The sequence below is a fragment of the Myotis yumanensis genome, unplaced genomic scaffold (assembly GCF_028538775.1).
Source record: "Myotis yumanensis isolate MYYU_CA2020_CCGP unplaced genomic scaffold, mMyoYum1.0.hap1 SCAF_2, whole genome shotgun sequence".
Lineage (NCBI taxonomy): Eukaryota > Metazoa > Chordata > Mammalia > Chiroptera > Vespertilionidae > Myotis > Myotis yumanensis.
This window is the reverse complement of record NW_027223753.1, coordinates 10,502,860-10,528,567: the sequence shown is the minus strand read 5'-3', so window position 1 is coordinate 10,528,567 and position 25,708 is coordinate 10,502,860. Positions and strand designations below refer to the sequence as shown.

General features: G+C 55.3%; 1 protein-coding gene across 1 annotated transcript in view; it reads right to left on the bottom strand.

The window, feature by feature from the left end:
- The window catches only part of IGSF21 (immunoglobin superfamily member 21), a 208,839-nt gene that overhangs the window by 114,851 nt on the left and 68,280 nt on the right, over positions 1–25,708 (bottom strand). Inside the window, exon 2 of the mRNA XM_070403146.1 lies at positions 1,294–1,406. Coding sequence (XP_070259247.1) covers positions 1,294–1,406 — 113 coding nt within the window. The remainder of the gene's footprint in view (positions 1–1,293; positions 1,407–25,708) is intronic.

The following is a 25,708-nucleotide window of genomic DNA, read 5'->3' as shown; positions in this document are numbered from 1 at the left end:
AGGAACAAAGGAACCAGTTTCAGATGCCTGATCACCAAGCTGTGCCCACTTCCCCCTCCCCCACCCCCACTCCCCACCTCGCCCCCACTCTCTCCCCCGAGCTCCATCCACGCCATGGACAGCAGCTCCATTTGACTGTCACCCTTGGTCACATTGGAGGAGAGGGCGGCGCAGCTTACGGAGGTTTGGGAAGTGTCATGTCACACCAGGGGCTGGCAAACGATGGCAAAACGGGACCAGTCCCACCTGCAACCTGTGGCCTTCCACCCAGAAGGTCTTCAGAAATCGTTTTCAATGGTTGAGAAGGATAAAAAAGGGGAATGCTTTGCGACACATGAAAATGACGTGAAATTCAAGCTGCGGCCCCCACGAGTAACGTTTTATGGGAATCGGCCTCGCCCTTCCCTCGACACGCTGTCTGTCGCCGTCCTTACACGGTGGCAGCAGAGCTCAGTCACGGCGACACGGACCATATGGTCGCCAGAGAGGAAAATATTTACTCTCTGGGCCCCACTGAAGAAAAAAACAAACTGGCCAGCCTCTGTTTTAGATCATGGAAGGGGAGTCCTCCGCCGACCCTGTTCCCGAGACGGCGGGGCCTCGCTCTGGACAAACCCGACGTTCATTGCGAGAGGATGTCAACGCCTCCCATCCGGGATGCCCCGTGCAGACACAGGAAGCTTCCATCCGTTCCTGAAAAGACCAACACGCGTGCCCAAGACCACAAGCTGGTCCTCCTGTTGCCATCACCAGGGCCCTGGCTGGTGGGCCTCTGCACATCACTAGCGACACCCCTTCTCCGACCTAGACTTAGGGTGCCAGCCACCAGGACTAGTCCTCTACGGGGCGGATTGGAAGGCAGCCCAGCTCTGTAGTTTGGTTTTTAGGAAGGCAGGAAGCTGTCCTGTTCCTCTCTCTCCCCTGCCGAAAACAGCACCCAAAGCCTCCTGCTCGAACTTCCACCCGTCAGCACCCCATGGTGGTCCCCCTGCACCAGGGCCCACGCGCAGTGTCCTGAGTGCTTGTGCGGTTTCGCGAGCATAGCAGCATCAGGGGCACAAAGGGGCCAGAACGAGACAGATCTGAGAGCAGAAGAAAGACGGAGCGAAGTGGTCTTGGAGCAAGGTGTCGGCGGAGGGTCCCCACCTGGCAGAGGGCACAGGACAGCTCGGGGCTGCCTGAGGGCTGAGGGCTGAGGGTATAGCCCAACCTGGGAGGGTCTCCAGATGGGCTCTGGGGACCCCACCCTTAGCTATGGCCAGAGGAGTAAAGGGGACAGTGGTGGCGACTTACCCGGTACCAGACGATTTCACGCATGCGACCATCTGTCTTGAAGTTACACTTCAAGGTCACGGCATCACCAGCCACCACGGGTGGGAGAGGCTCAATGTTGACAGTCAAGTAGCCTATGGGGGCGAAAAAAAGGAGAATGAGGAGTTAAGGGCACGAGCTGATCAGGAGGGCGGGCTGATCGGGGCGGGTGGTGGAGAAGGCCGGCACCTCTGTAGGGGCCGCTGTTCTCTGTGGTCTCTGTGATGAGCCAGAATGAGCCATCACCCTCTTCTTCCTTCTCATTGGCGTCCCCTTTCTGGGAATTTCCCTGGCTCTGGTGGCTCCCTCCAATCCTAACACTTCTTCTTGGGATGAGTTCTCTGTGAAAGCGGTGCCTGCTGGCACCCTGGGAAACCCTTCTGTGGTCAAACACTCACCCCCACCCCCTTTGAGAGAGCCACGGATGTGTGTCAGCCCGCTGGGCCACGCAGGAAGTGAGCGTGCTCAAACGCATTTCATCTCGCCTTGCCAAAACTATCTGATTACGGGTCCTGTAGCCGTTCTCCAAACACCATCAGCATCCCATGCAGCCAGGGTCCCGCGAAACCCACATCAGGATATGGTGTCCTGGGTGCCAGATCCCCCCAGCCTCGCAACCCAATTACCCCTGGTGAAAAGGACGGACAGCTCCGGGGGACTGCTGTTTGCTTCCTGCACCCCGAATCTCGCATTGCATGCACCCTGCCCCTCAAGGGGAGAGGCGGTCCCAACCCTGGCCCTGGGGGTGGTGATGTCGTGGAAGGTGACTATGGGCTGAGTGCCTGGGCAGAACTTTCAAACTTCTGCCAGCTCCAGATGTTACTTCTCGCCCACAGCTGTCCCGGGCGTCCCGGGGACTCTCACCTGGTGCCGTGCCCAGGGGAACAGAGCTGCCTCCATACCAAGTCCAGCCTTGAGGCCTCTGACGCCCCCTGCCTCCCTGACCCCCATCCATGAGGGCTGGGTGCCCCTCCAGCTCGGCGGGGGGCCTCCTTCTTGGGTTTATCATCCAGGCTCATCCGATTGGCTTCCCACCGGCTGATGTCCAGCCATCGACCTAATGGATCGATCCAGTCCAATCGTCTTAATGAGAAAACCAGCCGGGATGGGCTCGGGGGTTTCAATTGTGCAGGCGACCTGAGCAGATCGAGCCCAGGGCCTGACCGCTGCCTGGAGCATAATGGCTACAACACTCCAGGGTGAAACACAGACATCGACCTGGGAGGATCAATGTGGACACTGAAGTCAGACTCGACCTCCAGGCCCAAGGCTTCAGGTGCCGAGGCCCAGGGTGAGTGGGGAGGATGTGGGGCTCATCACTGGGCAGCCTCTCACTTACACCTAAGTCGGCGCACAGGGAGCCCCAGAGCCATGGGTCTGAAAGAACGGAGGTCAGAGGGGCCGGCCTCCCGCCTCCTCCTCTCCTCCTTCCTTCGGCCACAGTGTTTGCTCCCACCTGCTCTGCGCAGGCTGGACCGGACCTGGGAAGTAGGAGGCTCAGGCATCTCCCGCCCTCCAGGAATGCAGAGGGGACACAGGTTCACACTCAGGGGGTGATGGTGGGGAGAGGTGAGGGGGGACCTGCCCAGCTTGAGCAATCAGGGAAGTCCCCAGGCCCTGCCGGGATCCTAAACCCTGACCAAGAGCCTGCCCTCAGGGGGATGGACCCAGTGAAAGGGAGAGTTCTGGGGCAAGCCAAATCCCAGGAAAGGCTCGAAATCCCATGGCACCCGCTCTGAGCTAGACACTGGGCTACGTGTTTCACGCACACTCACTCATGCAATTGCCATGACCCCCCTAGGAGAGAGGTACAGGTATTATTCTCACTTTCCACCGGGAAAACAGAGAGGCCAAGGCCTGCCCAGATCACACAGCCCTAGTGGCAGAGCTGGAACTCGAACCCAGACCTTCTGCTCCTTTATGACCACCATGCTATGCACAGGCTTGCTAATGATGGGGGAGGTGAGGAAAGGGGTGGCAAACATGTCACGCCCAACCCTGGGGAGGAGGGGTGTGCCGCTGGGAGACCACGGCAGGAGTCCAGGACCTGATCCCATCCGGATTCCCGTCCTGGGGCTGACCCCCTGGCTTACCTGTCCAGTGGGGCTGCCCTCCCCTAGGGTCTCACCTGTGATGCTACAGCTAAGAGTTCGTTGAGCATCGTCAGTCCGGATGGCTGAATAGCTTAAGACCAAAGAATGGCCACTCCTACCGGAAGGAGGTGGGAACTCACGGGGGCATGCCAGGCCAGGAGCAGAGAGCAGCTCCCTGCACAGTGGAGACAGGGGTCCCTGAACACCAGAGGGAGGATTCGAAGTGGATGCGTGAGTGTGGTGGCTCTGATGCCATAAGACAGCATTTCCCAGAGTGTAGAAAGGAAGGAACTCCTAGTGGGTGTTTCAGCAACGAGACTCTCTGATCCACAACTAAGTGTGGGAGATGTGGGTTATACAAAATTAGACGTGCTCTTCCCTTCAAGACTCTCAGAACCTTTCTCTCTTTCCTCCTTCCTGTCTGGCCTTTATTCGTGAAAGAAACGTTATTGAGACTCTATTCGTTATCAGGCATTGTGCTGGCCACTGGGGACACAGCAGCGAGAACAGGCCCTCATGGAGCTGACGTTCCAGCAGAGGAGACAATGAGCAAACAAACAAACACCCGAAAACATGCCAGGAGGGTACATGTACATCAGGGTAGAGCGGCAGAGGGCCAGGGGGGAGGGGCTGCTCTGGACCCGGTGGTCTGAAGAGGCCAGAATAAAGGAAGGCGTGAGCACTTGAGGATCCAGGGGGAGAGCATTCCAGACAGAGCCCAGCACACGTGCAAAGGCCCTGAGGCTGCAGCGTGCTCAGCGTGCTCTGTGACTCCACATGTGGGCCCTGGTAGGAAAGGTCTTCATGCCCTGGTACACTCTGGAGCCCATTTTTGACCGAGCATCTTTGTGGGACGACAACCAGGGCTGGGATGAGGGTGAGGCAAGCGAGATGCCCACGATGCAGAATTAAAGGAGGACCCTGAGTCCCGCTGGCCAGCCCCTCATCCAGGTCCGCTAGAGCCCTTTGGAACAAACACCAGGAAACACCTCTCCAAGCTGAGGTGGAAGTCACTGTGCCTCTGGTTCCCGAGGTCCCCCACTGGAGCCACAGAGGGCGGAGGACGGGGTGAGCCATTCTTGGCCGAGGCTCCTCCTCCTCTCGGCCCCTGGGACTGAGGAGCGGCTCCAGGCTGCAGAGCAAGGAGGAGGCCTGGGCACTAAGGATGAGAGCCGCCTTACTGGCGCACTGATGGAACCTTCTAGTTTTCCTAGCACTTTCACTCGGGCTTCTCATCGGCTCTCGCAACAGCCGTGCCCGCCTTGCACGATGCTAGGATCGCTGTGCATGTCACACGGCAGTGTAATTGCCTGTTTGCACATCTGCCTCGCCTTCTGCAACTCGAGTTCCATTCCCAATAGTGTTGAAAGCGGAATTAGACAAGTGCTGCGGTTTGTGCCTTCTCCCTTGTGCATCCTCCATCCTCACGCCACCCTGGGGATATCCCTCGGTCGCAGGAGGCAGTGCGGTTCAGAGCCTCAGAGTGCCTTGCGCTACGGCTGTGATATAAGCGGCAAACCCGGAATTTGAACCCAGATCTGCCCGCCGCGGTAGCCAGTCTCATCGCACCACCGCCTGCGATCACCGGGAGGAGAGTCACACAACGGGCTGAGGCCACGCAGGACATGAGCTCTGGTCTCAGCTGTGACCAGCTCTGGGACCTCGGCAGGTCGTCCCTCTCTCTGGTCCCCCTTTCCTCATCTGTGAAATGAGGGATGAGCTGGATTGTTGGGGCCTTCCCGCTCCAATCAGTCCCATGTCCGCTGTTAACTGCGCCCAGATCTCGCCACCTTCGTTTCCGGTACGACTGCCCGCCATTTCTCCGAGACGTGTCTGCCAACTACTCAGCCACCAGCTAGAGGCAGGCTCTGTTTTATCCAGCACTGGCTTTGCCACCAGTCAGCCCCGATGCGTAAGCCCCCCACCCCCACCCGAGGTATCGCGGCGCGGCATCAGGAGTGGCACGGATTCATCCTAACTAAGGAGTTCATTATCCGGAAGGCGGCCATCACTCTCCCCTCTATCTCCGACAGCATTTATACGGCTCCCGTTAAGACACATTTAGCAAAATCGCAGGCAATATTTAGGAACCGGCGCCCTCCCCATGAGATGATGACAAATAGCCCCTCTGTCCAGAAACCGACTTGCAACATCCCAGCGCTGCCCCTCCCCTCGCCCGGCTCAGAGGGGATGCTTCTAGAGGTCGGACTCATGCCTGGCCCGTGGGTGGACAGGAGTCCGTGAGGGTTTCCGTGGGGAGAGTACGCTGAAAAGAGACGTAAATTATATTAAGGTGACCAGGTGTCTCAGTGTGCCCAGGACCGAGGGATTCTCTGAGACCAGGGCGGCAAACTGAAGCAGCTTGGTCACCCTAGTTCTAACCCCACCCCGGCCATGGGTGGCCCTGGTAACTCACTCACACCTCTCCACCTACGTCAATCATGAGGGTAGCCACGCCTCCCTGAACCAGCCTTAGCAGGGGTGGGCAAACTTTTTGACTCAAGGGCCACAATGGGTTCTTAAACTGGACTGGAGGGCCGGAACAAAAGCATGGATGGAGTGTTTGTGTGAACTAATATAAATTCAAAGTAAACATCATTACTTAAAAGGGTACGGTCTTTTTTTTTTTAAGTTTTATTCATTTCAAACGGGCCGTAGTTTGCCCACGGCTGAGCCTTAGGGTCTGTGGGAGTGAGTGCTGACCTCCTCCTGGCGCCTGCATGTTCAGGGGGCAGTCAGCAGACGATGGCGGAGGTTAAGGAAGGACGTTGCGAGATCAGGATTTGTCTTGGACTTCCTGCTTCCATCCGTGCCTGCCCCTCCTCCTCCTCCAGCAGCCACAGTGACTTCTTTCTCTAAGATGCTCACTACTGGCCTCTCCGGCCCTCAGAGCCTCCGGGGGCTCCACAGAAAAAGTCGAAGATCCTCAGGGGTGACCCGGCCACATCCAGGGCTCTGGTGAAGCTGGCCCCTCTCAGCTCCTAGGCCCCATCCAGGTCCTGCTGTGTCCTCCTCTTCCTCCCCTGCACCCTCTCGCTGTCCCCTCTGCCCCAAGCCCTCACTCTGCTCGGGCAACTCTTGCTCATCCTTCAAGGACTCATGGAAGTCTCACTTCCATAAGAAGCTCTCCCTCACTCCCTAGGCCAGTGGTTCTCAACCTTCTGGCCCTTTAAATACAGTTCCTCATGTTGTGACCCAACCATAAAATTATTTTGTTGCTACTTCATAACCGTAATGTTGTTACTGTTATGAATCATAATGTAAATATCTGATATGCAGGATGGTCTTAGGCAACCCCTGTGAAAGGGTCATTCGACCGCCACAAGTTGAGAACCCCTGCCCTAGGCTATCAGTCCCCCAAACCTCCCTCCCTGCCCCGTAGGACACTGAGGTCGCCTGCAGAGGTGTACTCGGTGCACACTCACTGCCGCACGAGGCCGAGAACTGCTTCCATTTGCCATGCGACCCACGTGCCTAGGACAGCGCCTGGATCGGAGTAGGTGTTGAAACAGGAACAAATTAATCCCTCCCCTTCCCTAGACCTCCCCGTCGTCAGAGTGGGTGGCGTTCCCCAGAGCCCCTCTCAGAAGCACCCCCTCCCTGTGGGCCTCGGTCCAGGCAGCTCCAGGGCCTCCTCTGACCCCAGGTGCCTTCTGATCCTCCTCTCTGACATCTGCTGGAACCAGTGTTGGCGCCACCGTGGAGTATCCAGGGGCCCCTCATGGGGGCCAGACAGGAGGCCTTGTCCAACAGAGGAAATCGGCCCTGCCCCACACCGATCATGCTTGGGTTTGGGCCCTGACAATCCTCCCCAGGACCCTGCATGGCCAGCTCACTGGTGTCCAGCCTCCAGCCTTGTCCCTCCAACGCACCCATCACACCGGTGTCTCCACGATATTTCTCAAGCATCAATACAATGACGCCCCCTCTCTGGTTCATGCCATTCATTTCCCAGCCCATTGCCTTTCAATTCAGGACTGAGTTCAGACTCGGTCATGGCCAACTGGGTCCCAATGATCTTGCCTCTTGGCCTCTCCACCTCGCCCGTCTCATGGTGCGTTTGTGCCACCTTGGAATCCACCCACCAGCCCTGCCAGACCTCAGGCTCTTCTCGCCTGTGCCATTTCCTCTCCCTGGACTGTCTTCCTCCTCTGAGTTCACCTACGGAAACTTCCACACGTCCTTTCAGGTTCAAAGCCACAGTCACCCGGTCCTTGATTTATATGATTCTGATGCTCCCTCTTCTGAGCTCACAGCCCCGTGTAAACATCTCAATCACAGCCTGTCTGCATCACATTGTAATATCACATATGCTTCTTTCTGTGTGTCTCCGCCCTTGGACTGGGGGCTTCTTGAAGTCAGGGACCTGGTGTGCATCTGTATGAATAAATGAATGAACCCACACCGGAACACTGCATGAGACAAAGGCAGGGCTTCGGGAGCGGGAGCCCTGGAGGAACGGGATCACGCTGCAGTCCAGGGCACTGATGCCCGTCCCAGGCCAAATCCTTCTCCGTCTTCCCACTGCCTTTGGGAGGAAGTCCAGACCTCTTCCTCTCACACTCATGGCCTGCTCCTCCTCAGCTCCTCTCTCATCTCTCTGCCTTTTGCATGCCCAGCCTCAGCCGCCCTGAGCTCTGCAAATATGCCTGGGTCTTCTGGCTGCTGGGTCTGTGTACCTGCCATCCTTCTGTCTGGAACACCTACCACCACTTGACTCGCCTGACGCCCACCCCCAGCTTTGATAAACCCTTAAACTCTTAGCTTAGCCATCGTTTATCTAAGGGCCTCTTCTAATGCCTACTCCATACCCAGCACCCAATCCTGGGCTGTGTCCCTCTCCTGGCATCTGCCATAGCCCCACCCCATTGCCCGGTGACACCCTGTTTTGCTATCACCGTGGACTGCGAGCTGCTAGAGGGCAAAAGCCTGTCTCAGTAACTGCTGTCAGGGCTCAGCCTGCTCTGGCCACACCGCTGGCCCCGAAGGCATGTTGAATGAATGCATGAATCCAGGGGTGACTAACTTCTTCAGCTACCTGTCCTAACATTGGCCATAACATCCACTCTGATGTTATTGGGCTATGAATTGGCCACCCTCATGATTATCAGCATGGTCCTTAGCTGAGCCAGGAGAGATTATCTAGAGGAGGAGGCCTCACCCTCACTTTGGTCCTCAACTCCCCCAGCAGCAGGCCAGCTCGGCTCCAGGCCACCAGGGACCTCAAATGCTTTGCAGCGTTTGCCTGGCGACGTGCCTGCCACTTTTGGGGGTCCCTCCCCTGCCTTGGTCTCCCAGGCCCTTCCGGAATATACCCCCTGTGTGATCTCCAGACAGCCAATCGGATCCTCCTCTGTCAGAGGCCATCGATGCTCAAAGGTCTTGTTGTATTAATGTATTATTCCTGACATACGTATTATTTATCATTAGTTTATTTATTATTCATTTGTGTTTCATTATTGATAATGATGTGGTTATACTATTAATAAGAAGCTTTGAGAAGGCTGTTCTATGGTCCTTTGTAGATACCCGATGCTCCCCCAATTCCCTGGAGAGCCAGGGTGGGGCATTTCCACCCCATTTTATGGGTGGGAGACACGGAGGCCAGAGAAGGGAGGACTTGTTCAGGCAGTGCGTTCCCCTGAGGTGTCTGTAAGGGAAGAACTTCCTTAGGCAGCAGCATGTCCTGGGTTGACAACAGGGTAGAGGGGACAGGTTCCCGCAGGAGACTGATGTGGCTGCCAAGCACATCTCCATCCGAACCCTCGTGTCCTCCTGCTGTCCCAGTCCCTGCTCTGTGCTCACTAGATTCTTGGTGAGAGAAAAAAAGCGAATGAACAGACGCATAAATAGACAACAAAATACATCAGTAGGTCAGGCTGAGCCCGAGGCTGTTTGGTTTCCTCTGGGGGCTTTTAAATCGGGGTGCACAGAGGGCCTGGCAGCCCCGAGTCCTTGGACATGACCCAGAATCATGAGGACAGACTCCTGAGCAACGAGAAGGCTTCTCTGACTTGGGGTAACATTTAAAATATGGATGGTAGGTTATTAAGAAATATTTTAAAAGAAAAATAGTTATGACTCAAGGAACACAGTCTAAGTGAGGTTATAAACTGGTCTTCATCAGTAAAACGAGGCGGCTTAATGAAAAAAATGGCCATTTAAAATGGGCCTCCATGAAATAATAATGCCTCGTAAACACAGGGTCCGTTAGCATGGAGGAATTAATTGCCGAGCTCCAAAGCTCGAGGCACAATAAAGGAATCCTTAATTTTTTGGGTCTTTTATTTTTCTCTCCCCAAAGGCAATGCGCACGAGACTGGATTTTCTCACGTTGGCACCAGAGGGCCTGGACATTTGCAAAGGGAATTTGCTCACTGACGGTTATGTCTCCCTCCGGCTACTCATTTAAGAGATGGTCTGAAGGAAGCCTGGCTTCGCGCTCTGGATCTGCGTCAGTTTTAAATAAACTCGTGTGGCAGCGTGTCTCCCCCCTCGCTCCCCGCCCCCCCCCACGACAGATCAGGAAACGGGCTCATCTTGCAGAAGGAAATCTCTGAATCCAGACTTGTCAAGCCCACAGTTCAGTTACCAGCGCAGCAGCCTCACCGGTCTAGCGCGCTATGCATCTGCGTTCAAGCAGCCGTTCCAAATAGCCCAATCAAGGCAGAGTGGGCCCAGCCAGGGGCGATCCCACCCCACCCCCACCATGGGGGCTTTGGCAACATCTGGAGACATGTTTGGTGGTCACAACTGGTGGTGGGGGACGCTACTGGCATCTGTTGGGTTCAGACCAGGGTTGCTGCTAAACATCCTACCATGCAGAGGATGCCCCTGACAGCCAAGAAGCATCCAGCCCCGATAGCCAGCAGAACCAAGGTTAAGAAACCCTGCAGCAGAGACAGCAGAGGCCCAGGAGACAGAGAGAGTTCCCACACATCAGGACCTCCTTCTGAATTGGGAGTGTAGGTGGCTGAAAGCTCTCCCTCTGTTGCCTCGCACCTGACTTCCCCCCAAACCTCTCCATCGTCACAGGGGATCAGCTCTCTCTGAGGGAGCATCCTTCCTGCCCTCCGGGACCCTCTCTGCTCTTGTGATAGGCGAATTCTAGGAGGAAGTCCTTTTCTGGTCACCCCTGGCAGAAAGCATTTGTTCTGCAAAGCAAAGGAGTCCCAGCTCACAAAGGAGAGTCTTCCGGCTCCCTCCTCCCCGGGGAGGGCACGCGCCTCCCTCCTGCCTAATCTCACTCTGCCTGCTTGGCAGGAAAAGCAATCTGGTCTTCATATTAATGCTTTATTAAACGCACCCATCCTGCAAGATAAACATCAGCCTATTACAGTTGTTCAGTTATAGAGTGCCTGCTTGTCACCCGGAGGCGATCGGGGCCTGATTCGCTCCCCATCTGACTTCTTCCTGCTGGAGGCCAAGGTAGAGATTGTAGACATCTTACTGAGTGGAGGGGGTCAGGGGTTGGGGAGCAAGTGGGCTGGGGCGGGGTGAGCAGGAGGCATTGTGTTCCCATCCTCCAGGGCCCAAGGCAGAGAGGCAGCCTCGAGGCAAAGGTGGTACCAACCATGTCTGGGGCCAGCTTGTCACCAGGGCCTAGAGAGTGGACAACCCAACAACTGGATACGCCTAGCTCAACTTAGAAAACAATGGTGCACCTACTATGTGCAAGCCCCACCCCAGACCAGCTGCCTTTCTGATAGGAAAGGGCTTGCGTCAGGCCATGAAACCAAGTTGGAATCTTGCCCTGCCTCTTCCTAATTCTGTGCTCTTGGAATATAATATATATTTGATTTCAGAGAGGAAAGGAGAGGGAGAGAGATAGAAACATCAATGATGAGATAGAATCATTGATCGGCTGCCTCCTGCACACCCCCTACTGGGGATTGAGCCCACAACCCAGGCATGTGCCCTTGACCGGAATCGAACCTGGGACCCTTCAGTCCGCAGGCCAATGCTCTATCCACTGAGCAAAACCAGCTAGGGCAAGCTTCCGTCTTTTTATCCATGAGGTAGAATCCAGACGCCTCCCTCCCAGGGCTGGAGAGAATGGAGGCACAGGGCTAATGTGTCACTCAATACAGGGGGGATGCTATCGTTGTCGGGACGATTTTGCTACTTTTGATAGGTCTGATTAGCAGCAAGACGCACAAATCTCAAGTGAACGCTCAGTGGAATGTTACCTGCTGCACACCCACATAACCACCACCCACATCAAAACGCAGCACATGCCCAGGCGCCCGGGAGTTCCCTGGCGCCCTTCGCCGGTCACCGCCCCCAGCCCCAGGATCACCTCTGTGCTGGCCTCTCTCATAGCTTGGCTTTGCTTCTTCTTGACCCTCCTATAAATAGAATCGTGCAAGATGTGCCCTTTGGTGTTGGGCTATTTTTTCTCAACATGATTTTTTTTACATTCAGCCATGCGCTGCATTTATCAGTAGTTTATGCTTTTAAAAAAATGTTCCCAGGGAAGTATTCCATGATAAGAAATACCACAATGGGTTTATCCATCCTACCATAGAGGGACATTCAGGGGGCTCCTAGTTCGGAGATATTATGGATAAAGCCCATTTTTGTCATGAAAATAACTTTCCTAGGCCCAAGGGACAACGGACTTTCTTCAAGGGCAGAACAGATCCTGTCCCGAGCCAGCTCTGGGCAGGGAGGTCCTCTGTTCTGTTGGATTTTAGGGCAAAAAGCGAGTTGCCTTCATTATGCCCACCCAGCCCTGTGGACCCTGCCCTTCCTCCCAGGGGCACTGGGGGCATCTCATAGGAATGCTGGCCATGTATTTGCCTTTGATGGGAATCCTCTTCCCCATCTCTCTCCTAGGGGCATGTCAAAGCCAACCCCTGACACTCCCCAAAAAGATGACACTGATGCTTGAACCTGCTTTGCCTTTGGGCCAAGTGTACACGTCCTCCTGTTTCTGATCTGCCCACAAGCCTGCGGGGAGGCCAACACCCTATTTTCCAGGTAAAAAAACTGAAGCACATGGATTCATTCACTCGTTCACCTATTAGACAAATATTTACCAAGCACCTGCCAGTTGCTGGGCCATGAAAAGAGCTTTGCATCGGTCTGGAGGGAGATGCGCGGACATAGAATCACACCCCTGCCAGATCCTTCCCGCTTTGCAGCCTTAGTGCTCAGCTCTCTTGTATTTTACCGCATCCACTGCCTGCTCTCTGCATCATTAGTCCCAGCTCCCCAGTGAGACAAAATTGTCTGTTGTGGTTTTTTTTTAATACTTCCATAATACACAACACTCTCTGGATTACAGCAGTGCTTAATAAAACACTTCAGAAGAGTGCAATAGAGACTGGTGTGGTCAACTCTATGACTCCGTATTTTCACGGTCCACGTTAGAGACTTGCACAGACCCAAATAGCGTTGCCACAGGCAGAGCTAAACCATATATCCCATTGTGTAGGTCAGCGGTTCTCAACCTGTGGGTCGCGACCCCTTTGGCGGTCGAACGACCCTTTCACAGGGGTTGCCTAAGACCATCCTGCATATCAGATATTTACATGACGATTCATAACAGTAGCAACATTACAGTTATGAAGTAGCAACGAAAATAATTTTATGGTTGGGTCATAACATGAGGAACTGTATTTAAAGGGCCAGAAGGTTGAGAACCACTGGTGTAGGTGGAAGAGATTCAAGGTCCAAGAAGGCCTCCACGTACGCTTGCTGGCTTTGAAGAAAAAATATGGGCAGCTTATAGGAGCAGAAAGCTACCCGGTCGACAGTCAGCGAGCAAACATGGATCCTCAGTCCTACACCCACAAGGAAATGAATTCTGCAACAACCAGAATGAGTTTAGACATTGATTCTCCCCCAGAGTTTCCAGATAAGAGCCCAGTCAGTCAGCACCTTGGTTTTGATCTTGTGAGACACAGAACAGAGACCTGAGCCCAGCCTATGCTGGCTTTGGACCTTAAGAACTATGGGATTAAACAAACACGGGTTTTTTGTAAGCTTCTAAGTTTGGGATAACTTGTTATGCAGCAATAACAGACTAATACAAGGTGTTTTCTGAGATCCCAGCATCTAGGGGGTTCCTTTGAAGCTTCAATCAAATCACGCCATTCCTCTGCTCCGAACACTCAAATAGCTCCCATCACAATGGACAGTGAGAGGCAAGGCCTTCCCATGGTCCTGAAAGCCGGGATGTCTAGCCCCTGGCCTCGCTCCAACCTCGCTTCTTACTCCTCCCTCTGGCTCACTCCATTCCAGCCACCCTGGCCTCTTTGCTCTTCCCTGAACACCCAAGCCCATCCCTACCCCAGGGCCTTTGCACTGACCATTTCTTCTTCCTGGAACACTTTCATCCCAGCTATGCACATGGCTTGCCTACTCATTTCATTTTGATCTCTGCTCACTGTCATGTCACCACAGAAGCTTTCCTCGGCCCACCTAGTCTAAAATTCTCTAAAACTCCCACCCAACGTCTCTCCCTCTCTCCTTAAAACACCTTTATTACTTATGACACTACTTCTCTGCCTGATGCTGTATCTTACATTTATCCACTTGCTCATTATCAATGCTACATACCCTCTTACTCACCCCGCCACCCCCGACTAGAATGTCAGCCCCACGAGGGAATGGACTTTGTTTTGTTCACTGCAGTGTCTCCAGCACCAGAAATGGTACCTGGGAATCACTGGCATTTTGTAGCGCCCTCAATGCACTAGCCACGGCATCAGGTGCCATCTAGTAGCTTAACAAAAAGGACAAGTCAACACGACCATTCACCATTAAAGCAGATCACCTGACCGAGCAAGACCCACCGTCGGCAGGATTCCGTAGCTCTCTCACTAACCCTTGCCAGCCAGCAGGCACAGTGTCCCCTGACTCTGATTCTGCATTTTGATTAGGACCCTGCATAGCGGTCACCTTGAGTGAGTTGTCCCCCAGCTCCAACGGGACTCTAGGATTCCCGCGGAGCTCGGCCAGCATCCCCTGGCGAGCAGACCTGGCATTGTATGTCATCCCCCACGCTGATCCCTGAGATGGCCTCCCTCCACAGCCACTGCTTGAGTCATGGCCCATAGGCTGCACTCGCTCAGGGCCCCTTCGCCATCCTTCTCATTGTCAGCAAGATAAGGGGGACTCGGGGAAAGACTTGGCTGATAAACATCCCCTGTGCAAGCAAAGTGGTTTTTCCACCGAGAAGGTAACTTTCCCGTTGGTTCTGGAAGAAAGAGACACAGCCCTCCTCTTATCGACATTTTCGTCTTTAATGGCTCCTCCCTTGGGGGATTTCAAGATGAATATTTGTTTGTTTTAGAAAATAAAAAATGATACACGTAATTGTGCAGGAAGCCAAATTCCTTCCTGTAAACCATCTGACAGAGAAAGTCACTGTTGGTATTTTTGGAATTCTCATTCGTTCTCTGCCTCCCTTTCTCTTTCTTTTCATCGACTTTTTAGCGCATCTCTGTGACACTAGTTTCATTTGACATGTCAAGACACACCTTCTCCTGTCCGGTGGTGGGGGTTAATTTTATGTGTCAACTTGAATGGGTCGCAGGATGCCCAGGTGGAACATTATTTCGGGGTGTGTCTGTGCGGGGGTTCCTGGATGGGAGGAGCATTTGAATTGATGGACTCAGTCCACCAGGTTACCCTCCCAAGGTGGGTGGGCATCAGCCAATCCATGGAGGGCCTCAACAGAGCAAAAGGCTCCACTGCTGAGCTGGGAGCACCCCCTAGCATCCTCTTCCTCCCTCGGGCTGGTACTTTCACCATCAGCTCCTTGGGCCTTTGACGTGGATTAAATCACACCCCTAGCTCTCCTGGGCCTCCAGCTTGCAGACAGCAGATCCTGTGGCCCCCCAGCCTCACAGCAACAGGACATATGGACACTGTTTCTCTGGAGAACCCTGACTCATGCAGACTGTGGTGCCTCTTCCAAAAGAGGAGAATTCTCAGGATGGGTTTTCTGAATGGATGCTGCAGTTTCTGGAACTGGCTCTCTCTAACTAGATTTAAAGATGCTAATGACTCCATTTATTTCTGTCTTAGTTTGGACTGTGGAACACCATAGACTGAGTGGCTTATAAACAACAGAAACTGACTTCTCACGGTTCTGCAGGCTGGGAAGTTCAAGATCCAGGTGTGACAGAGAGGGCCCGCCTCCTGCCTCATAGATGGATGTCCCTTCCCTGTATCCCCACAGCGTGAAGGAGCTCTCCAAGGTGCCTTTAAGGGCACCGATCCTGTTCAGGAGGCTTCTGGCCTCATGACTGAATCCCTGCCCCAAGGCCCTGACACCCGATGCCATCACATGGGGGTTAAGACTTCAGCACATGGATTGTGGGGGGACGCAGACATTCAGTCCGCAACACCAATACCATAATACCCCAAACATCTTCCAGGCGAGTGCAGACAGAGGGAGCATTTGCAAACCCTCTCATACCCTGTTTCTCCAACCTCAGCCCATTTTAAACAAAACTGAAAAGGGGGTTGAGGGATGCCCGGCCAGTGTGGCCCAGTGGTTGAGTGTCAACCTATGAACCAGGAGGTCATGGTTCAATTTCCGGTCAGGGCACATGTGTGGGTTTCGGGCTCGATCCCCAGTGCGGGAGGCAGCTAATCAATGAGTCTCTCTCCTAACTTTCTCTCCCTTCCTACTGAAATCAATAAAAATATTTTTTAAAAAAGGAAAGAAAAGAAAAGGGGATTGGAGCAGCGGCACGGGAAGGAGGACACTGGCCCCCACGAAGTAGTTTCTCTGCGGGACACACTCCCCAGCTCCAAGGGGCAGGAGGCAGCCCTGAGAGGTCAGCTTGCCCCTCCTGCTGCCTCCGACCATGATTGGCTGTGAGTTCCACTCTTTTCGACTTCCCTCTAGTTCCTATCCTCCCCCGCCTGGTCTTCCTTTTCCGCATGAAGAGAATCCAGCGCTCCTGCTCCATTGTCTGGAGCTGAGCTTGTGAACTGGATGACTCTCCAACTCAGCTCAGCCACCCCGGACCTCCTCCCCTTCCTCTTCTCTCTGTCCCCAGGCCTGTGCTCGGAGATGGCAAACCAACAGACCCAGCATTTGTAACTCAGGAGGTAAATCGGGGGCCAAAGAAAACTAACAAAGGCATGGCACACCCACAGAGGAGCGTGTTGTCACCATGGTCTGGAGACCAGCTGTGACGCCTTTGGGTCATTGAAAATGAGAATGAGCAGCAGCAACGAAGACAACGAGGAGAGAGCCGAGCCTGGCGGGGAAGTGCACGAACTCTGGAGCCCGGCTGCCTGGATTCAAATCCCAGCTCTGCCTCGGGCAAGTGGCTGCACCACTCTGCGCCTGCTGCCTCTGCTTCCTCCTCAGTGGAACGGATCACATCAGTACCTGCTTCAGGGGCTCTGGAGCTCACGAATCCCTTCTCAGAGCAGTGCCTGGGCCCTGCGTGCCCTCCATGCCCTCTGCTTTAGGACTGTGCTCTCACCACATGCTAAACGCTGCTGGACCTCATCTGCAGCAGGGACTCCACAACCACCGATAAGACGAGGGTTGGTCACAACTTACAGGTCCAGGAACCAAGGCTTAGAGAAGCGTGCGCCGAACTGCGGCCCCCAGGGTCGAGTCCTGCCCGTCGCCTGTTTCTCTAGGGCCCACCAGCTAAAGATGATTTTTAACATTTTTAAATGATTACATTTTAAATGGTACCCACATAACAGCTTCCATTTTACCTCTGGGCCTGCAAAGCCATTTGGCCCTTTATAGAAAAAGTTTGCCCACCCCAGGTTTAGAAAGGGTTAAAGGCTGGAGGCAGGATTCTGTCCCCAAATTGGTCCAATTCCATATAGACTCTGCTGCTTTCCTTCTAATGAATGTTTCTCCTTTAGCCCAAACGGGAGGGTATTCAAACACCATTCATTCATTCATTCATTCAACAACTATTTACCAAGGGCTGAAGGCAGAGCCAGCCATGTCCCTACACGGATGAGGCCTACAGTTGAGGAGACACAGGCCAGCTCATTGCTGGGCCTAGAGTCTCCCCCGCCCACCCCCCCCCCCCCCCCCCGCCCTCCTGTTAGCCTTGCAACAGCTGGGCTCTGCAGGGAGGAGCCGAGGTCTCCGGTAAAATGAAATTGATGAGGAAACCCCTCTGGGTGACTGACAGCTGTTGTCCTCCAGGGAAAGCTCACCCACCCACCACCCAGAAGCCCAGGGACTTCAATCCCACCGTCATACCGCGTCCTGTCCCTTCCCATGGTCCCCAGAACTCTACAGAGCATCAGGGTGGTGTCCCTCTCCCAGAGCCCAGCCCAGCGTGGGTCCAGGGGGCCAGGCCAAGGCATCTCCCTGGGGTGACGAGGGCTTGGGGATGCATGCTGTATGCATGCCGTTTGGGGGGTTTGTCCATTCCCTTGACTTGGTAGCCTAATGGGTTTTAATGGCGCCCATCATAAAAGGAGATGGTACTGATTTAGGCGGGGAAGAGAGGCCACCCAATTGTGGCCTGGTCACCCAGTGAACCATAAAGGTGACATCTATGAGTTTCAGCTCCTAGTGTTCGCCTTGGGCTGGCTTCCCGGGCCCGTCCCCTTCAGGTCCCACCAGCTCCGCCCAGCCCCGGGAGTTGGAGATGGCATCGCTCACCTACTCTGAATGTATGGAGAACCATAATAGGCTTATGAGAATATGGGTGTTTACAGCCTATTCTCATCATGGGAAAATTGACATTAGGAAAGTACATGATAGAAATCTTGTGTACTTTCCAGAATGTAAATAGAGTTAAAAGTGAAACTGTCAGGAGAGGCGGCGGGGCGCTCAGAGGTGGGAATATGATGAGCTGGCCTGGAATAGAATGTTCCAGTCGCTTGGTGCTCTCCTGGACGAAATTGACCACTCTGGGGGTGAAAAGAGGGAGGGAGGGTCGGGAGGTTGGGAAGATTAAGGTCGTGGATTTAATATCGGGCTCATTTGCAGGTGGGTTTAATCAAGATTAGAGGACAGAAATAAATGATTGCACTTACAGGGCACAGAAATGGATGCCCGGGCCTCGTGGAGCCTCTCACTGCTGATTTCTGGGAGCTTCTACCTGGAGGGCTTCGTCTTGGATGTAAAAGTTGAAATCTTGGGAGTGGGGTGGGCGAGGGGTGCCAGGGAAGAAGGGCAGATCCTCGTGCCCTGATCAGGGGCACAGGGGGCCAGGTCCCAGCCCCTGGATATCCTGGGCCAAAGCTGGTGTCCAGCATCAACACGAAGAGGAAATCAGGACCAGAAGGCTGGGTCACTGTGGCTGCTGTCGGCCCAGCTGGGCTGAGGGCCCCACTGGGAAGTTTCTAGTGGACAGACTTCGCCAGCTCTTTAAAAGTCCAGTGATAATGTGTCTCTAGGTAGAAAAGCCGTCCCTTCACAAAGCCTTCAAATGTCCTTGCTGCTGGGTTAGCCCTCTGCACCACAGATCTGAGCCCACCCTGTTCTCTGCTCTACAACCTTCATTGGCTCCCCAGTGCCCAGGACCAATGTACTCCTTAACCTGGTCCTTGCAGGTGTCAGTCCAGCTGCCCCTTAGAGCTTCATCTCCAGGGAGCACCCTCCTCCCCCAGCACACACACTCAGTCCCCGACCCAGCCTCCAGGGCTGCCTACACACCTTCTCCCGGGCCTTTGCTTGGTCTGTTCCCTCCGCCCAGAATGCCCTTCTCATCTCGGCATCCTTCTGGGCTCAGCTCCATTGATCCCTCAAGAGCTTGCTGATTTAACTCTCCCTCCGCGCAGAAGGGACACCATATCTTCCATCAGTGCTCATCTCTCTGGCCTGGCCCTGTCGCATGCAAACACCATAATCTGTTCACACACCTATCCCTGCCTTAGGACAGGATGATGCGGCAGAGGAGAGAAGGGGGACCCATCACAGCACGCTTTTCGTGGGGCTGTGGTGGGGTAGACGACATAAGGCAGGTGACCCTCTGGGCAGGGTGAGCTTAGCGACAGAGGCTGCATCCAAGGGCAACAAGGATCCCCTCTACCCGAGTTGGAGGGCTTGGTCAAAGGGTGGAATTGTGGGGTGAACTGTGCTCCCCACCCCCCAAAAGATATGTGGAAGTCCTCATCCCCAGTCCCTGTGACCTTGTTTGGAAATGGGAACTTCGCAGAGGAAACCAAGTTAAGATGAGAAGGGGCCCTAGTGCAATACGACTGGTGTCTTTATACGCAGAGGGACATCGGGACAGGGACACAGGTGTGCAGAGGGAGCACCCCATGTGACGACAGAGGCGGGGTTCCAGCGATGAAGCCACAAGCCAAGGGCTGCCGGGACTGCCGCAGCCACAGGAAGCGGGGAGAGCAAGGCGGGGTCCCCCGGGTCTGCAGAGGGAGCGTGGCTTTGGACATCTAGCCTCCAGAACTGTGAGAGCATAGATGCCGCTGCTTTCAGCCACTTTGTTATGGCAGCTCCAGAAAACTAATGTAGGGAGGAAGGACAAAGGAACAGCTACCTCTGCACCAAGCTTGAGGCAACTGCACGTCCATAATCTCATGGGACCTCACTTTGTAGATGAGGCAAATGGCTTTTCCTTATTTTCTTCCGAGCTGACGCAGACCCAGAGAAGGGAAGTGACTGCAGAGCCCACGGCTAGGAGGAGGCAGAGGTGGGACTTGAACTGAGCTTTCCCCTTCCCCCTGCCTTGCCGCTAACAGAGTCTCCGAGGGCCCCTAGCCGCCCAGGGAGCAGCAGGACCCAGGTGTGGGCCTCCTTCCGGCTCCTGGAGCCCCGGAACTGCCCCCCTCACCTTGCCTGGTATCCTGCTGCAGACAGTGCGGCTGCCCGGGGATCGATTCCCACGGGAGCAGCTGCCCAAGCGTGAGCCCAGAAAGCAGGAGCATCTTATCTGACAGAGCAGGGAGGGCGCCCGGCTCCCGATAAAACTTTGCCCATTTGTTAACACGTGTTCCGAGCCGAGATTACCCTGCACGGAGCCGACAATGGAGGCGATTAAATAGAGCGTGAGGCTGGGACTGCCGCAGGTGAGATAGTGAAGGAGGGAGACCTGGGGCGTGCAGGGGGCGGCAAGGGGCTGCTGAACGCCCCCCCCCATCCCCCGGTCTCTATTACCACAGCCACAGGGAAGGTGGCACCAGGCCCAACCCCCCATCACGGGAAGGCAGCAGTGCCAAATCAGAGACCCAGGGAGCCACGGGGCTGGGATGCTGAGAACTTTGAGGCAGATGGAGCTGGAAGCGACAGGCCATCTTGGAGATGTCTCCAAGGGCTGTGCCAGCAGAGCTGAGGGATCTGAGGGTGGACGGGGCGTCAGGGAGTCCAATACAACCATGAATGGGGATGTTTGCGGCGGTTTCACCCTGGATCAGGCACATGCCTTGTTTAATTTTCACCGAGTGAGGTAAGTTCTAGCATTATTCCCACTTTACAGATGATGAAACAGAGGCTTAGGGAGGTCAACTAATTTAAACACATCATCCAGTCAGTAAGTGGCAGGAGCAGCATTTGAACTTGGGGCACCTCATAGGTGGGGCACAGGGCCGTCAACCCACCCTTTCACCAGGGCAGCTCCCCATTTATGTGTTTGACATATTGGGATGCTTCCCAAAGCTGTGTATTAGAACGGTCTAGTTCATTCACCTCTTTTACAAGCACGGAGGCATGGCGTGTTCACACTGGGTCTGGGCCTCCTTCCTCCCCGAGCTCAGGCCACGGGGGTCCCGAGGAAACTGCTGCTGGGCCATCCTCCATGCCGGTCTGTCCAGTCTGTGTCTGTGCCCCGCATGCCGCTGCCTCGTGCCCCACGCTGGCTCCCTCTCCGCTCAGCCCCACGGGACAGGACACGCCCGGGATCTTGCTACTGCCCTCTCCAGGGCGCTCCTGGCTGAGCCCTCCTTGGCTCCCCCTGCACAGGCCACAGGCCCCGCATCCCAGCCTCGGTCCAGGACCCACCGGGGAGGGAGGCCAGGAAGAGAGAAGGGGAAAGGGACTGACTAAGAGCCTCATCCAACCACCCTCTCTTTCCCATGAAGCCTGTCACTGCCATATGCTCCTGCTCTGGGTGGGCGTCGGTGCTGAGGGGGAATGGCCTTCCCACCATCATTTTATGCTAATCCTTTTAAACAGTAAAGCTTTTACCTCCATGATCTCATTAGATCCTCACCCACCCCAGGAGTTAAGTGGGGCCAGGAGGGAGGTGACGGGACCTGGGGTCACCCACCATCCAGTGACGCCCAGGCCTGTGTTCCGCCTGGCGCCGAGCCTGGGGCCCTTTTTCCCTCCTCTGTGCTCTCTCTCTCTCTCTCTCTCCCCCATGCATTTTATGCACCGGCCTGCTCCCTAAATTTAGAATTTTCCCTGGCCGGGGAGCACCATGCGTTTGCTCTAGCAGGAGGCAAGCTCCTGGCAGGCCTTGTCTAACATCACAAGCTCATCTGGAGACCGTCTGTACTTTTAAAGGCCTGGCGATGTGGCTCCTCTCACTTTACAGCCAGGAAGATAAAAATGGGGCGACAAGTGACAAATGTCCCTCCAGCAGCCCAGGAGCCTGGCTCGTAATCTCCCGCAGTTCTCTCTCTGGCGGCTGCTTTGCACAGGTGGGGGCCAGCTTCCCGGCCCACGGCCTTCCAGGAAGAAGTGCAGGTGGCACAGGAACTGCTACATCGGAGAGGGGGGCACGTGTGACCTGCTGAAGCCCAGACCTCCACCAGGCTCCTGCTCTGGTCAACAAACCCCCTCCCTCACCACGCCCCCCATCAGGGGACCCCCATGGCCACTCAGAAATGGGGCATTCCAGTCAACTGAGTGTTGATACTGAGATACATTCATTAGACACTTCTTTGTTATACATTTCCAAAGGGTATGCAAGACATCGGCTACAGTTAAAAACCAGAATTGTCTTTAAAAATATCCTTCTGCAAAGAGCCACACTGTCAATGAATGATAAAGAGCCTACTATGTGCCGAGCACTTAAGAACTTTGATCTTTCGAATCCTCCTTCTCTTTTTACAGATGAAGAAACCAAGGCTTGGGGAGGTGAGGGGACCTGCCCAGCCAGCACAGCTAAGGAGCAGTCACCAGGCAGGACTGCTATTCGCTGAAGACAGACACACGTGCCAGGGCCTCCATTTTCACCAGAGGCCCCACGAGACGGGCTTGCTGGTTTCCCCAGGTGACAGAGGAGGAAACTGAGGTTCAGAGTTTCTAGGCCACAAACCCAAGGTCACACAGCTGGAGTAGCAGAACCAGGTTTGAACCCGAGCAGGCTGCTCAATCCAGAGCCCGGATCCAGGTCCACCCTCTTCCCCTACACGCAGTGGCACCTCAGTCAATCCCACTGCCTGGGAACCCCTGAGTGCCAGTCGGTATTTGGCACACGCCGTTATTAGGACACTCAGCTGAATGAATGGCAGAGCTGACGTCCGAGTTTGTGGGCCTATATCCATGGAAGGGTTTCCCAAGGTCCAGAAACGTTAAGTAACTCGTCGAAGGTCACACAGCACACGGCGGGCTGATGGAGACCTGGGATCCCAGGCCAGACTTCCTCTCGGGTCTCACACCTCCTGCATCCCGGAGCCCCCTCCTGGGCCCAGAGCCCACTGGGCTTGCTGTCTGGGGTCACATCACCTCTCCCCTCTGGGCCTCGCTGCCCTCCAGGCCCCGAGGACGCTGGGTTGCCTGCCTGTGACCTTGGGAAGGGACGGGGGTGGTTTTAACAATCTAAACACACTCCTTCCTTGTGTCGAGATGCCCGGAGCTGAGTGATTTGTATGCTCCGAGCACGTCACCTCCTTTCAGGAGACGGAGAGGCTGCCTGAAAAGTCATTTTTCAGCATTTGACACAAAGTCTCTTTCGCTCTCTCGCGAAGCCAGATAACCATCAGCAGCCGGGCCGATTAGAAAAAATATATACTTGGTACCGGGAAGCCAGGAAAAGAAAGGAAGCCAGCCCATCAGTCTTCCTTCACGCGTGGGGACGGGGGTGGTGGTAGGGGCGGCTTTCCCACCCTGCTCTGCGGCTCGGGGTGAAGGTGATCTTCCGGAGCCAGCAGCCTCCTGGAAAAATGGCATCTTCCCTGAGTGGGGGCACAGGCCAGGCTCAGGAGTCATGAGGACCAGCATTCAAGTCCCAGCTCCGCCACTTCCAAGGGGTGTGATGTTGGGCAAATCACTTCTCCTCTGGGAACCTCAGTTTCTTCATCTGTCAAATGGGTATAATGAGTCCCTACCTGGTGGGGCTGCTAGGTGGCTCAGATGAGATAACGCATAGAGCGCTTGCGGTGGGGTCTGGTGAATAGTGAGCCATCAAAAGATTTCATCCCCAACATGGACTGTTTCAGGGTGGCACCTTCAAGGCCCCTCAGAGGCCCATGCTAAGCTGTGTCTGTGAACACAGACCTGGGCTCTCTTGCTGGCATCTAAGTGTACTGGTTGTTAAGCTTAGGGCCATGCAGCGTGCACCTGGATTCTGCAGACACGCGGGCCCCATGGGGGTTTGTGGGCAAGGGAGAGGGCCTGATCCCAGGAAATAGGCAGGTCTGCTCCATCACGAAGGAATGGCACAGAGACCACTTTCCTGCCTTCCCTGTGCTCACCCCACACTCCCCTCCCCACCCAGCAGGGGCTCAGGAGGTGGGCGTAAGACCCTTCCTCCCTGCACTGAGGTCAAATCAGGCCCTGCGGGTCAATATAGAATCCAGTGCACTGAGCACTTAGTGATACCCAAGTCTCTCCCTCTTCAGCACCCTCCCCGCCCCGAATCCATTCAGCCCACTGGCCTCTCTCTCCTGGATCACAGGATGGACTCCTTGCTGCCTCCCTGCCTCCAGCCTCCCTCACCCGCTACCAGGAAAAGCCTTCTGCCACGTCCGGTCCCTGCTTAAAAGTCCTCAGTGCCTCCTGCCTCCTGTCTGTCTCAAGGGAAGAGCTATCCCAAGAGAACGCCCCACCTCCTCATCTGGACTCCTCCAGCAACTCTTCCCTGCCACCTTCTCTCTGGACCCCCGCCCCCCGCCCCTGCCGCCCGGCCTCAGCAAGCCACCTGCAGTTCTAAAAGCTCCGAGCCCCTCTCCTGCCTGAAGGGCTCTGCACCTGCTGCTCCTCCAGCTGCACTGACCTTCCCTCTCCTTTCCCGTCGCCACCATCACCGTGTCACTGCACCGCCTCCCCCATCACGCTCCACGCCGCCTCCTCTGGGAAGCCTTCTCTGCCTCCCTCCCACTCCCCATTCTGGACCGGAATCCTCGCTGGGCTCCCACGATCCCCTGCCCTTCCCCCATGGCCAGTCTGTTTGCATGTCTGTCTCCCCACCATGCCGGTCCATGTGTCCAGTTTACAGCACGCAATCGTGCTAATGACTCCCTGTGGAATGAACGAGTGAACTGCAGGGCGCCTCCGATGTGCCACTCCCTGGGTTAGCGCCGGGACCACAGAAGAATAAAGCACAGTCCTTGCCCGGAGCACGTCGAGGTGACTCCGAGTCAGGGAATATAAGGTACAGAGAGCACTGATTCCTTCCAGAGAGACACCAGCCACGGGGCTGGGCAGCTGGAGCAAGGGCTGACACCCGGCAGGGCGAGGGAACCTGGGAGGGGGCAGGTGGTCTCTGGCAGGTTCAGAAGCATCCAGAAGGTGAAGGAGGAGAGAAAGGAGGGGCCCCTCTGTCCCTCCACGCCTGTTCTGATCCTCATTCCAACTCCATTTCAGCTGATCTCCGGCCGGCCAACCCCAGTGCTCCAGTCCATTTGGGGAGCCCTGAGCACCCCAGGGTGCCTTGAGCCATTCTGCTGGCACCCATGCCAGTCCCTCGGGAGGCAGCTGGTGGCTGGCAAGAGAGTGAACCTTTGTCGAAGAGAGGTTCAAATCCAGCTTTGTAGCTGTGTGACCTTGAGTGTGTTATGTCACCTTCTGGAGGTTCTGTGAAATTGGGGTGAAACCCTTACCCCCTCGAAAGAGTCAGTATACAGGGCTGATAGTGTCCCAGCCCTCACACCCACCTGCAGCGCCAGGATGTGATCTTGGAAGGAAGGTCTTTGCCGACGTAGTTGGTTAAGATGAGGTAATGTTGCTTTTGGGTGGGCCCCTAATCCAATACGGCCGGGTCCTTATAAGAGGAGAGACAAAGACACACAGAGAGACACGGAGAGAACACCGCGTGGCGACGACAGGGGCGGAGACAGGAGCGGAGTGTCTACAAGCCAAGGAATGCCAGGACTGCTGACGGCCCCAGAAGCTGAGACAGGCCGGGACAGAGCCTTCCCAGGTGGCCTGGGAGGGACAGTGCCCTGCCGACACCTCATGTCAGACCCCGTGCTGCCCAGGTGCGAGAGGATGGATCTCTGTT